Source organism: Lampris incognitus, chromosome 16, assembly GCF_029633865.1.
Source record: "Lampris incognitus isolate fLamInc1 chromosome 16, fLamInc1.hap2, whole genome shotgun sequence".
NCBI lineage: Eukaryota > Metazoa > Chordata > Actinopteri > Lampriformes > Lampridae > Lampris > Lampris incognitus.
In genome coordinates this window covers 40,626,555-40,642,822 of record NC_079226.1, presented here as the reverse complement: position 1 = coordinate 40,642,822, position 16,268 = coordinate 40,626,555, and the positions used below count along the sequence as shown (strand labels likewise).

Sequence of the window (16,268 nt, the reverse complement as noted above, 5' to 3'; positions counted from 1 at the left end):
GGTAAGTCCTTGGTAGAGAGCCATACCTGGTCACTGGGGGAGTAGTCCGGAGCAGGGGTGCGATGACGATCCGCCAAGCGCTGGTAACGGCCGGAGGCCCTGAGCAGTGCAGCACGGACTCGCCGCCAGGTCCGACGGCACTGACGGACATGGGCCTGGACAGACGGAACCGGAATGTCTACCTCTTGAGAAGGAAAAAGGAGAGGCTGATAGCCGTAAAGGCATTGAAAAGGGGACAACTCAGTAGCAGACGATGGCAGAGTGTTATGGGCATATTCTACCCAGGGAAGTTGTGAGGACCAAGAGGATGGGTTGGCAGACACCAGACAGCGGATAACAGTCTCCGATGCCTGGTTGGCCCTCTCGGCCTGGCCGGTGGTCTGAGGATGGAACCCCGATGACAGGCTGACGGTGGCACCGATGGCAGAGCAGAAAGCCTTCCAGACAGCAGAAGTGAACTGGGGGCCACGGTCAGACACTATATCACGGGGAAGACCGTGGACCCGGAAAACCTCCCTGACCAGCAGATCCGCAGTCTCTCGGGCCGAAGGCAGTTTAGACAAGGGCAAAAAGTGAACAAATTTACTGAAGCGATCAACAACAGTCAGTACAACGGTGTTACCGTCGGAGGCGGGCAGACCAGAGACGAAATCCAAGGACAGATGCGACCAGGGACGGTGTGGAACAGGCAGGGGGCGCAGCAGACCGGCACTGGCCCGAGTGGAGGGCTTATTCTGGGCACAAACAGGACAGGCAGAAACAAAAGACCCAGTATCCTCCGTCATGGAAGGCCACCAGAACCGCCTACGGAGGAAGGCTAGGGTACGGGTTAATCCAGGATGGCAGGTGAGTTTGGAAGAGTGAGCCCACTGCAACACACTAGATTTAACAGCATCTGGAACAAACAAGCGCCCAGGGAGACCGTTACCTGGGTCAGGCTGAGTCTGTTGTGCTGCCATGACCTCCCTTTCAATGTTCCAGGTGACAGCCGCAGCCGCAACCACGCAGGTAGAGGGAACGATGGTGTCAGGTTGGAGCTTGGGCTCAGACTCCTCCCCATGCACACGAGACAGAGCATCGGGCTTGGCATTCCTGGAGCCAGGTCTGTACGTCAAAGAAAAGTTAAAACGACCAAAAAAGAGCGCCCACCTGGCTTGGCGCGCGGTGAGTCGCTTTGCTGACTGGATGTATTCCAGGTTCTTATGGTCAGTCCACAGTATAAAAGGAAGCTCAGACCCCTCCAGAAAATGTCGCCATTCCCCCAGTGCCAATTTCACCGCCAGGAGCTCACGATTCCCCACATCATAGTTTCTTTCAGCTGGGGAAGACGGCGAGACAGGAAGGCACAGGGGTGTGTCTTGCCATCCTCACTAAAGCGCTGAGAAAGGACCGCCCCCACCCCAATCTCAGAGGCGTCCACTTCTACAACGAACTGCTTGGTTGGGTCTGGCTGGATGAGGATAGGAGCTGTGGTGAAGCGGTGCTTGACGGCTTGGAAAGCTGCCTCTGCTACAGGGGTCCACAGGAACGATCTGGAGGTGGAGGTAAGAGCGGTTAGTGGGGCCGCAACGCGGCTGTAATTGCTAATGAACCGTCTGTAGAAGTTGGCAAACCCGAGGAACCTCTGAAGCTGTTTACGGCTGGTCGGGCTTGGCCACTCAAGAACCGCTCTGACCTTGGCGGGGTCCATTCTCACCTGCCCATCGGCCACGATGTAGCCCAGGAAGCTGACTGAAGGGGCATGGAATTCGCACTTCTCTGCTTTTACGAAAAGGCGGTTCTCCAGAAGCCGTTGAAGGACTTGGCGGACGTGCATGACATGCTCTGACAGGTCTCTGGAAAAAATCAGGATATCATCCAGGTAAACAAAAACGAAACGATCGAACATGTCACGTAGGACGTAATTGACCAGACTCTGGAAGACAGCTGGGGCATTAGTGAGACCAAACGGCATCACCAGATATTCAAAATGCCCCAGGGGGGTGTTGAAGGCAGTCTTCCATTCATCTCCATCTTGAACCCAGACCAGGTGGTAAACATTGCGGAGGTCTAGTTTAGTGAACACTGTGGCTCCCTGGAGAGAATCAAAAGCAGAAGTCATGAGGGGCAGAGGGTACTTATTCTTGACTGTGATGTTATTGAGGCCTCTATAGTCAATACACGGCCGGAGGGTCTTGTCCTTCTTGGCCACAAAAAAGAACCCCGCACCAAGGGGTGACGAAGAAGGGCGAATAAGACCAGCAGCCAAGGAGTCCTTGATGTACCTCTCCATGGACTCCCGCTCAGGCTTGGAGAGGCTATATAGACGGCTGCTGGGGAGGGGAGTGCCCAGCAGCAGGTCAGTAGCGCAATCATAGGGGTGATGAGGAGGCAGGGAGAGAGCTTGCTGCTTGTTGAACACGGCTTGGAGGTCATGGTACTCTGGAAGCACCAGTGACAGGTCAGAGGTCTCAGAGCTTGACACCTGACAGGGGACAGACTGAGGCAGAGCAGACTGGAGGCATATGGCATGACAGACGGGAGGGACTCCAACTTGAAATTCTGGCCGATGACCAATCAATATGGGGGCTATGCTTAACCAGCCAGAGATGACCAAGTATAATGGGAACAAAGGGAGAATCGATAACAAAAAATCTTAACTCCTCTTGATGGTTCCCCGACAACAGGAGGCGCACAGGCTCGGTCTTAGAGGTTACGTCTCGGTCTTAGGAGACGTCCATCCAGGGCATTAGCTTCAAGAGGCTGGTCCAGACTCACAGTGGCAAGACCTAACTGCTTCACAACACTTGCATCCAAAAAGCTTTCATCAGCTCCAGAGTCAATTAAAGCCAAAAGTTTAGTGGACTGACCTTTAAAACTGATGGTAGCTTGCAACTGGGTACGTGGACGAGGAGACAGAGGGCAGACAGTTGGGCTCACGAGGATCCTCCCCCTCCCTCGTGAGCCTGCTAGTTTGACGGAACGGTGAGGGCAGGAGGCGAGAAAGTGACCAGGCTGACCACAGTACAAGCAGCTGTTCTCGGTGAGGCGGCGTTGACGCTCCTCCGGGTTGAGCCGGAAGCGCCCGAGTTGCATCGGCTCCGAAGCTGGGGAAGAGTCACGCCTCGGACTTTCTCGGAGGACGTCAGCCTCAGTCGAGCGAGCTCGGCCCCCAGAGTTTGGAGGTGTGGCCCATGGAAAGTGGTTGTGACCAGGAAAGCGGCGCGTCCTCTCTCTCCTCCGCTCCCGGAGACGGTTGTCCACACGAATGGCCAGGGTAACCAATTCCTCCAACCCTCCAGGCTTGGGGTAGGAAACCAATTCGTCCTTTATGGATTCGCTTAGACCGTTGGAAAAGCCGGCCTGGAGGGACTCGTTGTTCCATCCGCTCTCCGCTGATAGCGTACGGAACTCAACTGAGTAGTCAGCGACGCTGCGGGAACCCTGGCGGAGAGAGATCAGTCTTTTTGACGCATCCTTTCCCCGCACGGGATGATCAAAAACCTGGCGAAAGGCAGTGGTGAACTCAGCGTAGGATGAGGAAGTGGAGGCCCGCATCTCCCACACCGCTGTAGCCCAATCCAGAGCGCTTCCACGGAGAAGACCCATGATGTAAGCGACTTTGGCTCCATCCGTGGAATATGACTGGGGCTGCTGGTTAAACACAATCTCACACTGCATCAAAAAAGGGCGACAAAGTCCAAAATCTCCATCATACTTATCGGGCGGGGCAACCCATGGTTCCTTTGCCGAAGTTGATGGCACTGAGGGTGGCGGAGCTGGAGGGGCGGATCCTGGGCTAGCGGAGGCACTAAGTTAGGTCTGGATTCCGGAGATCTTTGAGCCGAGCTCACGGAGGGCGTCAGCCATCCCCTGTAGCACCTGGCTGTGCTGGCCGAGGACCGATTCCTGGTTGGCTACAGCCTGGCAGACCGTGGCCAGGTCTGTAGTGGAATGGTCTGCTGGGTCCATAGTGGCTGGAACGTACTGTCACGTATCAGGAAAGAACCCGAAAGCAGACGGGACAACCAGGTAAGGGAAGAATCAAGTCTTTATTGAAGTGACCGATCTCAGGGGTAGAGCAGGAGTTGGCTCAGTGGCAGGAAGACAGGCAGGCAGAAGTCCATGAAAGGCGACGTTCCAGCGCAGACTGGTCCACAGTGGAGGCCTTTTAAGGGTGAGGGCTATTGCTTGATGGCCAGCTGGCGTGCCGGGGTGAAGGAGGGGTCAGCAGGTGTCAGCTGGTTTAGCAGGTGTCAGCTGGTGTAGCAGGTGTCAGGGGCGATCGCTTTGATGTCAAGGGCGAGAGGCTGTGACAGGACCTGATTTCACCAGGTGTGTCGCAGGTGTCTGCCTGGGAGAGCTAGCTTTGGATCGGCTGAGGGAGCCTGGTCTGCTTCGTACGATGGATCCAGGGACCACGGCCCCTGCCTGGAGCTGCGCCCGGGGAGGAAACACCGAGAGCGGTCGGACAGGACGCGGAAGCGGGGCATGCTAAGCTAACTGCTAGCCCATGTGTAACCCTGTTGAAATGTATTCATTATTATAAGATATCATTTTGAATAAATAATTTCATAGTTTAATAAATAGAATTTACGGTTAAATTGTTAAGATTCATTGACCAACAAGGAAGGTATGATTTTGCTCAATGAGAGAAATGCATGTTGGGTAATGTTCATGTTTTACTGAATACAGCATCTAAAAATGTTAAATATTTGTTGTGTAATAATATATGTGAAAATGCTTTAAAAATGCCCATAAGAATAGGAAGAAAGAGGTACACAAATGTTTTGTGAAGTTAGTTTTTTTTTCAAACTCTGGTGAATGAGCCAATCACATTGGAGGTCAAAGGGCGAGGGAGGGGGTCGAGAGTGAGCGACGAAGGAGTAAGAGGGAAGTAGCGTGTTGTCTGCTGAAAAGAAAAACACGAAATGTTGTGTTAAGGTGTGCACCATTTTTAGTGAAAGTGTTCAACCAGGACTCTTATACTAAACTTTAATGGTGATATTTCTGTCCGTTTTGAGTGAACTACTCAGCACAAGAAGACCGAAAGAAGTTAAGTTAGCCGCTGACTTAGTGGCTAGTGCTTTTGCATGGACTTTGCTAACAAGCTAGCGACCAGCGACCTCGACTAGCAAAGCCTGTGTGGAACTGCGACACGGACGACGAACAAAGACCCCGACGGAGCCGGATAGCGTTGCCGAGTGGTGGACTTTGCCGAGATCGTCACCATCGTGAATCTTCTTGTCATATCTGCTCCTGCTGCCGCCGCCTTGGACCTTGTGTATTGGAGGCTACATTCCATTGAGGAAAGGTACCGTTCTTTTGTTTTTGCCTGCGTGGTGAAGCAGCCATTTTGTTTTTGCCTGCGTGGAGAAGCAGCCATTTTGTTTTTGCCTGCGAGGTGAAGCAGCCATTTGGTTTAAGGCTACAACGTTCACAAGCTACACTCAGGCCTGCATCATTTGAACTGGGTATTTGAAAGTAGGCCAGGTTATTGCCGGCTATTTTCTTTTTCTTGGGCCCTTATGTTTCAATGTGTATGTGTATGCATTTGACCGGGAGATTTCAAAAGATATTTGAAAACGAAGCATTTACATACTGAACAATATTTTCTAAGTAAATATTTTAAACTTCTCATAACACAGTGGTGTTGAATGATTACTTTTGATATTTTAAGGTAATTAAGAAAAAGAGTATTGCATATAGCCTACTAAGTAGTGATTACACACACACACAAGTTAAACACTGATATGTTTATTAGTGACACCCCACTTATTTGATGAGAGGTTTTAAAGAACACAGGATAGCCACCTCTCACTATAGCCAAACCCGCTAGAGAGGCGCTACACGTGCATACCACAGTCATCCTGGCTGCAATTCGTTCTGTGGACAGAGGAATCTTGTGGACTGCGTTGTTAACTGCTTGTTGTTTTTTTGCTTTGTTCTCTGTTTTGTGTGTTTTTGGTGGTGTTGTTTTTGGGAAATTCTGGATGTGTGTTTCTTGTGTTGCACTTCTGTGGGCTGGGAGAAAATGAATTGTCATTTCTTTGTGTATGCAAGTACATGTAAGAAATGACAATAAATTGTTTCTGATTCCTGAGAGGATGCAGATTTCATTGTGCGATGCTTAAATGCTTTGTTATGCTGGCTACCAGTAACAACTCACAGACAGTCATGCGTTTGTGTTCTTTGTGTTTATTTCAGAAACTATAGAGATATGCTCCGTTATGCTGTACCGTTTGTACTGCTGGAACTATTACCACTCTGCAAGTAAAGGACTTAACTCAAACTGATGATTCTGTGCTCTCTGACCGGAGCCCTCTAGTGGTCAATCATCCAACCAACCAGTTTCAGGGGTCCAATACCCAACATTATGTGCTGCTTTCAGATGTGAATATTCATTGGAATTCATTGTATGAGGATTTCCAGCATTTCTGTCTGACTTTGGTGTTGAGATGAACATTTCATGAGAATGTTTTGTGTTTTCCTTTCAGTGGTATCCAGACAGAACCAACAGCTGCCAACAGGTTATAGTGTGTTGTCTCTCCTCGTTCTGCTGGTGAGTTAAGCAGGAAGTCTCACAACTGCTCTGACAGCTTGGATAAGTTTGACTGAAGTACATTTTATCTACTGTTCATCTACTGAGTGTAGAAAACACTACCACCTTCCAACACTGAGATCCACCCCCTTTAACACAACCATCTGTTAAACAGTCCAGGTCTCGATGGACCACAAGGCTTCAAATCCTTCTTTCTGGATGTTTCTGGTCAGTCTGTTAGATGCAGACAGCAGGGGGTTCTAGTATTTTATACAATGTGTGTATGTGACATGTTACTAATGATGACAAGCCTACAAATAACTGATCCTCTGATGAAAAGCTTATGGAAATAATGTGTCCAGCTAACACAGCATGTTGTGTGTGTTTGTGTGAAGGTCTACACTCTGCTATGAATGTGTCTGAGGAGAGAGAGGAGGGAGGTTCTACCTCCAAAACCACTCTGTCTGGGGAACATGACAGCCAGACCAAAGCTAAGAGGTAAGATGAGGATCTCTAACTGGTCTATGACTGGTCTCCATCTCAGAGCTCAGCAGTGATGTCATCATGACATCATCAGTCAAAGGTCTGTTTGTGTTGTGTTGAAGTCCAGTCCATCTGGAGAGACCAGTCTCCCCTGTACCCAGCTGTGTGTCCATGAAGAGTGGCTGGTCTATGGATCCACCTGTTACATTCAGAGATGGACACCCCTCTACTGAACAGAGGTGAGGTCTGTGGTCACATCTGTAGTGACCATCAGTGAAAACCAAAGTTCTTGTTCCTTTCCTGCATTGGAGGGGTAGTACTGTTCTCTTCACGTATCCAATAACAATGCCCAACTGAGATGTTCTCTTTGGGTTTGTGTCCCATTCATCACAGTGTGATGATTATTGACAATATTTATTGTGCTGATGTGGTAAATTGGTGAAGGCAAGGTGATCCAAAATATTTCAAATGACTTTTGTCTTTGTTCCAATATTAAATTGTCTTCTTTATGGTAAGAACTGGGTTTTCCTGATACCTATGAGCATTTACAATACTACTTCCTTTAACCTGTTTCCTTAAAACAGCTGCCTATCACCTCAACCATCACACTGCCAAAATAAATATTTTCCTATTTACATTCTTTTATTTACACATGATGTGAAGGGCTCCTATAACAGACACAAAATAGAAATATGGTAGAGTCCGTTTTTTCCAAGTCGACTAGTCGGGAGGTTGTCTGAGTGAATAGTCGACTAGTTGGTCTCAAGGAAGCTCTATTAATTAGGCTCTACTTTTCCTGGACCCACTTACTTCAATGAAGACCTATGATTGTTATTCAGGCCTTCACACATTCACAATGAAGAGATGCTGCATGTATACACATTGTTCTATCAGTCATGTGTTTTATTTGCACCATAACTTCATGTGGACCATAATGTGTCCCTACAAGTAACACGCTGCTTACTAACAACCAGCGATTCCCTCTCAGAAAAGTCATTTGCCAAACTGACGTAGCACTAATCTACATCTATCTGGCTCATCTATTTAATCACTTTAAGAGATTAAGAAAATCTAATCAGCTCCATCGGGAACATCATTATAAAAGATCTACAATCTACTGATTTACTTTATCTTACTCACTTTTTTGATTTTATTTATGTTGTTATTTTATTAGTATTATCATGTTTTTATCAATTTTACTTGTCTTTGTTTAGTTTTGTCCTTTTGAACTATGTAATCTGGTTTATTTGTCTAGCTTTTATTCAAGTGTATATATGTTCCTTATTGTCAGGTTGTGTCAGATTGTTGTGTGTTGTTATGGGCTTGTCAGTCATGTGTGAAGCACTTTGAACTGCACTAACCTGTATGAAAGATGGGATTCAAATAAAGTTTGATGGACTGACACAAGATAAAAACCTCACATCTAAACATACAAAAGCTGACACAGTAGTCGACTGTTCTGACCCATACCTACTTAATACATCTTCAGAACAAGACTTATTAAATAGTCTTCCTCTGTTTCTAGCAGGACCCATCAGGAGAGACCAGGCTCTAGTCTGCAGCCCTCCCCGGCTCTGAAGAGGGGGCGGAGCAGCGACCGGGACGACTCGGGAGAGGGGGGGCCAAGTACAATTCGGAGAAAAAAGGGGGGAAATGAAAAAAGAGAAAAAGAGAGAGCAGACCCCCCTGTACCCAGCTGTGTGTCCATGAAGAGTGACAGGTCTATGGATCCACCTCTTACATTCAGAGATGGACGCCCCTCTACTGAACAGAGGTGAGGTCTATGGTCACATCTGTAGTGACCATCAGTGAAAACCAAAGTTCTTGTTCCTCTCTTGCATTGGAGGGGCAGTACTGTTCTCTTCACGTGTCCAATAACAATGTCCAACAGAGATGTTCTCTTTGGGTGTGTGTCCCATTCATCACAGCGTGATGATTATTGACAATATTTACTGTGCTGATGTGGTGAATTGGTGAAGGCAAGGTGATCCAAAATATTTCAAATGACTTTTGTCTTTGTTCCAATATTAAATTGTCTTCTTTCAAAATCCTTTATTGTTGCCTCTGTAAGTACAAGAGAGTAAAATTCTGATGTTTCGGCTCCTCAACACTGCAGCAACAACACCAATAACATAACAACAAAACAACACAGAAAGCAGTAATAATAATAATAAGTAGTGTGTGGGGTGTGTAAGGTGCTGTGTGTGTGTTGGCTCTACCTTGATAAATGTGCCTATATGTGTGTAGTTTGCATATTGTGTATTTTTGTATGCAAAATTGTGTGTGTGTGTGTGTGTGTGTGTGTGTGTGCCAGCGGCACAGGGCGTGTGTGATGCGTCAGTGCAGTAATACTGGGGTAGTAGTGCTTGTAGTTAGTGCAGGCTGCATGCTGCTTCTGCTTGCTACTCTCTGCTCTCAGCTACTGCCGCCGGCTAGCCCTCTTTGCGGGGGTGAAAAGAGGAGCCGAGTGCGTAAGTCTCCCCTGCCAGTACATAGCCTCTCTACTGCCAAGACTCCTGCAGTGCCTCCTCGTGGCCACACACGGTAACTGGGTACCTTGCGGTCCCTGGCTAAACTGTAGGGGATCTCGGAGCTACAGTGGTCCCTAGAGGTCTAATGCGCAGGCCCATGTGAAGTGGATACACCCTGGCATTGACCAACCACTGTCCCACTGCCTTGTGGGTAAGTGTAGGACGACAAAGGCTAGGGGAGCACACCCTGAGAGAAAAGCAATGTGCATGGCGGCGCACGATAGGCAGTCCTCTGACAGACTGGAGCTCCGGCAGCCTCCTGCAGCTGTGGAAGAGTGCTGGTCGTCTTGGGCCCCCCTTGCCACCAGATCCCACCCTCTCACAGTGAAGAAGTGCCGCTGGGACATGCGCACCCCCAGCGGCACTGTAAATAATCTCTTTGCGCAGGTATCCACCTCTGCCTCGGTGAGACCAGCAACCGGAATATGGATCAAAGTCTGGCGGCGATGAGGTGTCTGGTGACGGGAGCAGGTATGAATGCACTGGAAGCTCCTAATCAGACCCCTGCACGCCAGCGGCACAGGGCTATTCATGGTCGCCAGCAGCTGGGCTTGAGTGGCAGCTGCTCTCGGCAGACCCCTGTGTGTCTGAGCAGCCCTATTTAGGAGCCACACTGCTCACCCCAACTGGGGAGGGGCCTAGAAAGGTGGCCTAAACATTGCCCACTCAAAACATTCTGGATAGGCTACCGCACCTATCGGGACATTCCACTCTGCGGTCGAAATAAAAAAAAGAAAATAATTCCCTTTAAACTGGCAACATGGAACATAAGAACTCTGCTGGACGTTAATGCCGAAAGACCTCAGCGAAGGACTGCACTAATTGCAGCGGAACTCAATCGCTACAATATTGACATTGCTGCACTCAGTGAAACCAGGTTCCTGGATGAAGGCTCCCTGAAGGAGGACACCTACACCTTCTTCTGGAAGGGATACCCTGCAGGAGGACAACATCAGCATGGTGTGGGATTTGCAATAAAAAACAGCCTCCTACCAAGACTCACTGAAACACCGATTGGCATAAGTGAAAGACTCATGTCGCTCAGGATCCCTCTGGCCAAGAAACGTTATGCCACCCTCCTAGGTGCCTATGCACCAACACTGCCATCAGAGGATGACGTAAAGGACCGCTTCTATCAGTCACTAGATGAGGCTCTCCATCATATACCCAAGGAGGACAAGATCTTTTTGCTGGGCGATTTCAATGCCAGAGTGGGGAAAGACAACAAGGTGTGGAGTGGTGTCATTGGTGGGCATGGCATTGGGAAAGTCAATGCAAATGGACTGCGCCTCCTAAGCCTCTGTGCTGAGCATGGCTTGACCATCACAAACACCCTCTTCCAATTAAAAAACAAGCACAAAACATCCTGGATGCACCCACGCTCCAAACATTGGCACCTATTGGACTACATCATTGTGAGACGTGCTGATACAAAAGACGTCTTACTCACTCGTGCAATGAGAGGTGCTGAGTGCTGGACAGATCACCGGCTCATCATGACCAGGCTCCAGGTGGAGGTACGCCCTGCTGTTCGTCTCCAAAGGTCAGGAAAGAAGAGGCTTGACTGTACCCGGCTAGAAAAGGCTGAGGTCCAGAACAATCTCCGCCTCTCTCTGGCTGAAAACCTGGAAGACATTGAGCTTCTCTTGAGCACGGATGATTCCATTGACAGGAAATGTCTTCCGTGAGCTCCAGACTCTACAAGGCAGCATCCCAATCCATCGGTTACAAGAGCAGAAAACACCAGGACTGGTTCAATGACAACACAGGCACAATAACTTCCATACTCAAAGGCATGCATAAAGCACACAGTGCTGTCCTCAACAATCCCACATCAGCTACACTCCGGCAACAATGGCAAGCATCCAGGAGAGAGGTGCAGTCAAAATTGCGTGCCCTGCAGAATGAGTGGTGGATATCGAAGGCAAATGAAATACAATCCCATGCCGATAGAAATGATATGCACAACTTTTATGATGCAGTGAAAACCATCTACGGCCCAAGAAACTGCTCTGTCTCCCCCCTGAAGTCTGATGATGGTACCACCCTCATAAAAGACCAGAAATTCATCACAAAAAGATGGGCAGAACATTTTGAGACTCTTTTGAACCAGCCCTCCCCAACAGATCCCTCGATCTTGGATGAACTACCTGTCCGCCCCACCATCCAAGACCTTGACCTTCCACCAACCTTTGAAGAGGTTCATTGTGCAGTTAGGTCGCTGAAAAATAACAAGACCCCTGGCCCTGACAGTATCCCTGCAGAGATTTTTAAACAGGGAGGCTACCTCTGCACCCGTGCACTTTTCCTGTTCATCTCACACGTATGGAAGAACGAAACTGTCCCTCAGCAGTGGAGGGATGCTAACATCATCTCCATATATAAAGGCAAAGGAGACAAGTCCCTCTGTGGCAACAGCCGTGGCATTTCACTACTGGCTGTTGCTGGAAAAGTCCTGGCCAAACTCATGTTACACAGGCTGGTAAAACACATCTCAGAGGAGCTGTTGCCTGAGTCACAGTGTGGGTTTAGGAGGAATAGGAGTACTGTGGACATGGTGTTCACAGCACGGCAACTCCAAGAGAAGTGCAGGGAGCAACATCAGAACCTCTTCATAGCCTTCATCGACCTGTCAAAGGCTTTCGACACAGTCAACAGGGACATCCTATGGAACATCCTCCTGAAGTTTGGCTGTCCACGAAAGTTTGTCAACATCCTTCAAAGATTTCACGTGGGGATGATGGCACGTGTGACCATTGGAGGCCAGGAATCTGAGCCCTTCAGGGTGTGCACCGGGGTACGTCAGGGGTGCGTCCTTGCTCCAGTTCTTTTTAACATCTTCCTCCTGTGTGTGACATTGCTGCTCCACAAGGAAATCAGGAAGGACAGTGGGGTTACTGTGGACTTCAGACTAGATGGAAACCTATTTAACATCCGTAGGCTCCAAGCGGTCACAAAAATGACATCGGAGCACATCATTGAGTTACAGTACGCAGATGACTGTGCAGTTGTGGCCCACACACCCGAGGCACTACAAGCTACCCTTGCAGCTGCTACAAGGGCGTATGGTAGGCTGGGGCTCTCTATAAATGTGACAAAGACTGAAGTAGTATGCCAGTGGGCATCTACTCCTCCATCTCATTCACCAACCTTCATCATCTCCGACAAACCACTTGCAACAGTGGAATCCTTCAAATACCTGGGCAGCTTTCTCTCTGACGACTGCAGCATCGACAGGGAGATGCAAAACCGGATTAAACAAGCGTCATCCTCTTTTGGCAGACTTAGGAGAAGGGTCTTTCAAAACAAAGACCTCAACCTCCACACCAAAATATCTGTCTTCTTGGCAGTTGTCATCACGACTCTCCTCTACAGCTGTGAGGCGTGGACCCTGTACAGCCACCACCTCAGGATGCTTGAGGCCTTCCACATCAGATGCCTACAATGCATCCTGAGGATAACCTGGCGTGACCGAGTGCCCCATACTGAAATACTCCGCAAGACCAACTGCATCAGCATGGAGGCTACCGTCACCCAGCACCAACTTTGCTGGCTCGGTCACGTCATCAGGATGCCAAAGGAGCGCTTACTGCGTAAAGTGCTGTATGGCCAGCTACATCTTGGCCGCCGCTTGGCAGGGGGCCAGAAAAAACGGTACAAAGACCAGCTGAAGACCATCATAAAGAAGTGCGGCCTGAACCCGAGCCAGCTGGAAGACACTGCCGCCCAACGCTCCATCTGGCGGCAGCTCTGTCAACAAGGGGTGCAAAACCTTGAGAAGGACCGCGGTGATCGACGGACCAGAAGACGTCTGAAGAGACATGAAGCCAGTACCACACCTACACCCCCAGTCAGTGATTTCACCTGTTCTGTCTGTGGCAGACATTGTGGATCGCGGATTGGGCTTTACAGCCATAAGAAGACTCACAAGTGACAGAGGCAGGATTGTCATCATCGGACACGACGGACAACCTAAAGCAAAGCAAGTGTGTGTGTGTGTGTGTGTGTGTGGGTAAACTGATGTAAACTGATGATCCGCTGCAGGCCATAGGTCAGCACCAGTCAGTCCGGCACCAGGCTTAGTGTCGTTAATGTTCATTGTTCAAAAGCCTGGTTGCTTGGTGAAAAAGCTGTTCCGGGTTCTACTGGTCCGGTCTTTGAGGCTGCGGTACCGCTTGCCTGTCGGTAGCAGCTGGAACAGTCGATAGTTGGGGTGGCTGGGATGTTTGATAATTGTGCAGGCTTTGCTGACACAGCGTCTGTTATATATGTCCTGGATGGAGGGAAACCCACATCCTCTGAAGTCCTGGGCCGTCCCACAACCCTCTGCAGGGTTTTGTGGTTGTGTGCAGGACAGTTCCCATGCCAGGCAGTGATGCATCCAGTCAGGACGCTCTCCTTATGGCAAGATTTGTGTTTTCCTGATACCTATGAGCATTTACAATACTTCCTTTAACCCAGCGTTTCTCAAAGTGTGTGGCGCCCCCCTGGGGGACACATGGGTATGACAGGGGTCACATGTGTGACCGGTGGGGAATGTAAACTGGAACTACTGTTTTGACGTCAGAATCTTTTTCACGGTGGAACAATCAACAAAACCTGCTTTCATGAGACAGAGTCTGTAGGTTCTCAGAATGGAGAGACATTTGACAGGGACGAAAAGAAAGACAGGAGATGTTTCCGAGACAAACAAGACAAAGTGCTTCACTGACGGTAATCAACCAAAAACCAAGTTAAGACAATGTGACGAAGCCTGTCTTGCTCCTGGGTTCACAGTGAATGTGGTGGGAGATGAGGAGAGACCAGTGTGTATTTTATGTGTGAAAACTCTGGCAGCTGGTACTGTGAGACCAAACACACGAAGAAGACACTTAGAGACATTACACCCCGGTCATGTCAACAAGCCACTGGAGTTCTGTCAGAGAAGACTTGGTGCATACCGTCAGCAGGAGCATGGCTTTGTAAGTCCTGCATCAGTGAACAACAAAGCACTAATGGCGTCACACAAAGTCACATACACAACTGCCCAGTGCAAGAAACCACACACAATAGCAGAGGAGCTCATACTTCCCGTGGCTTTAGATATGGTGTCAACTATGTTTGATGAGACAAGCGCCGCAAAACTGAAGGCTGTCCCTCTGTCCAATGGCACAGTTGCAAGACGTATATGCGACCTTTCAAATGACCTTGAAGAACAACTCACTGAAAAACTGAAAGACAAACGTTTCACCTTGCTAGTGGACGAGGCTACTGACAGCAGTAAAGACTGCTTGTTTATTGCTCGTGTTGGCTTTGTCACGTCAGAGCCACTGTGTGAGGACTTGCTGTTCTGCAGGTACGTCCCAAGTACAGGACGGCTGATGAGCTGTTCAGGCTTCTGGACTGGTACCTGACAGAACCTGGGCTGAAATGGGAGAACTGTGCGGGCGTTTGCACGGATGGTGCACAGACCACGGCAGGGAAAACGAAGGGACTGCAGCCACTAATCAAGAGGGTCTCGCCAAACGCACAATGGACGCACTGTGTCATACACAGAGCAGCGCTAGCATCAAGACTGATTAGCCCGGACCTAAACCAGGTTTTGACCCATGTTGTTACGTGGTCAGCGTCATCAAAACAAGACCCCTGAGAGCACGGCTGTTCTCTGCACTTTGTGGGGAGATGGGAGCTGAACATTCAGCTGTGGTGTTTCACAGCGACGCTAGGTGGCTCTCGCGAGGTGAAGTGTTGTCGGGAGTCTTTCAGCTCAGAGAGGAAATGCGGGTGTTTCTGGAGGAGGAGGGTATGCATGGAGTTGCAAGCAAGTTTAGTGAAGAACAATTTCTGATGAACTTGTCCTATCTCAGCGATATATTTGAAAGCTGAATGAATTAAATCTTCAGCTTCAAGGCCGAGACAAGCACCTTCCTCACCTGGCAGACAAGATCAGTGCGTTCACTCGAACAACCATAATGTGTCCCTACCAGTAACACGCTGCTTACTAACAACCAGCGATTCCCTCTCAGAAAAGTCATTTGCCAAACTGACGTAGCACTAATCTACATATAGCTGGCTCATCTATTTAATTACTTTAAGAGATTAAGAAAAGCTGGTCAGATCCATCGGGAACATCATTATAAAAGATCTACAATCTACTGATTTACTTTATCTTACTCACTTATTAGATTGTATTTATGTTGTTATTTTATTATTATTAATATTATCATGTTTTTATCAATTTTACTTGTCTTTGTTTAGTTTTGTCCTTTTAATCTATGTTATCTGGTTTATTTGTCGAGCTTTTATTCAAGTGTATATATGTTCCTTATTGTCAGGTTGTGTCAGATTGTTGTGTGTTGTTATGGGCTTGTCAGTCATGTGTGAAACACTTTGAACTGCACTAACCTGTATGAAAGATGGGATTCAAATAAAGTTTGATGGACTGACACAAGATAAGAACCTCACATCTAAACATACAAAAGCTGACACAGTAGTCGACTGTTCTGACCCATACCTACTTAATACATCTTCAGAACAAGACTTATTAAATAGTCTTCCTCTGTTTCTAGCAGGACCCGTCAGGAGAGACCAGACCCCCCTGCACCCAGCTGTGTGTCCATGAAGAGTGACCACTCTATAGGACGAATTATTAATTTCAAAGATGGACACCCCTCTACTGAACAGAGGTCAGAATTGAACAGCTGATATGAACAGATGGTTTGGTTGTTATCAGACTCTACTGAACAGACAGAGGT

At 48.5% G+C, this 16,268-nt stretch overlaps 1 protein-coding gene across 1 annotated transcript in view; it reads left to right on the top strand.

Moving 5' to 3' along the window:
* The first annotated feature begins 6,014 nt into the window (after positions 1-6,014).
* The window catches only part of LOC130126096 (protein NLRC3-like), a 44,752-nt gene continuing 34,498 nt past the window's right edge, over positions 6,015-16,268 (top strand). Inside the window, 6 exon segments of the mRNA XM_056295459.1 lie at positions 6,015-6,372; positions 6,477-6,541; positions 6,916-7,018; positions 7,126-7,242; positions 8,532-8,777; positions 16,083-16,199. Of these exon segments, the coding sequence (XP_056151434.1) occupies positions 6,930-7,018; positions 7,126-7,242; positions 8,532-8,777; positions 16,083-16,199 (569 nt within the window). The 5' untranslated portion in view covers positions 6,015-6,372; positions 6,477-6,541; positions 6,916-6,929.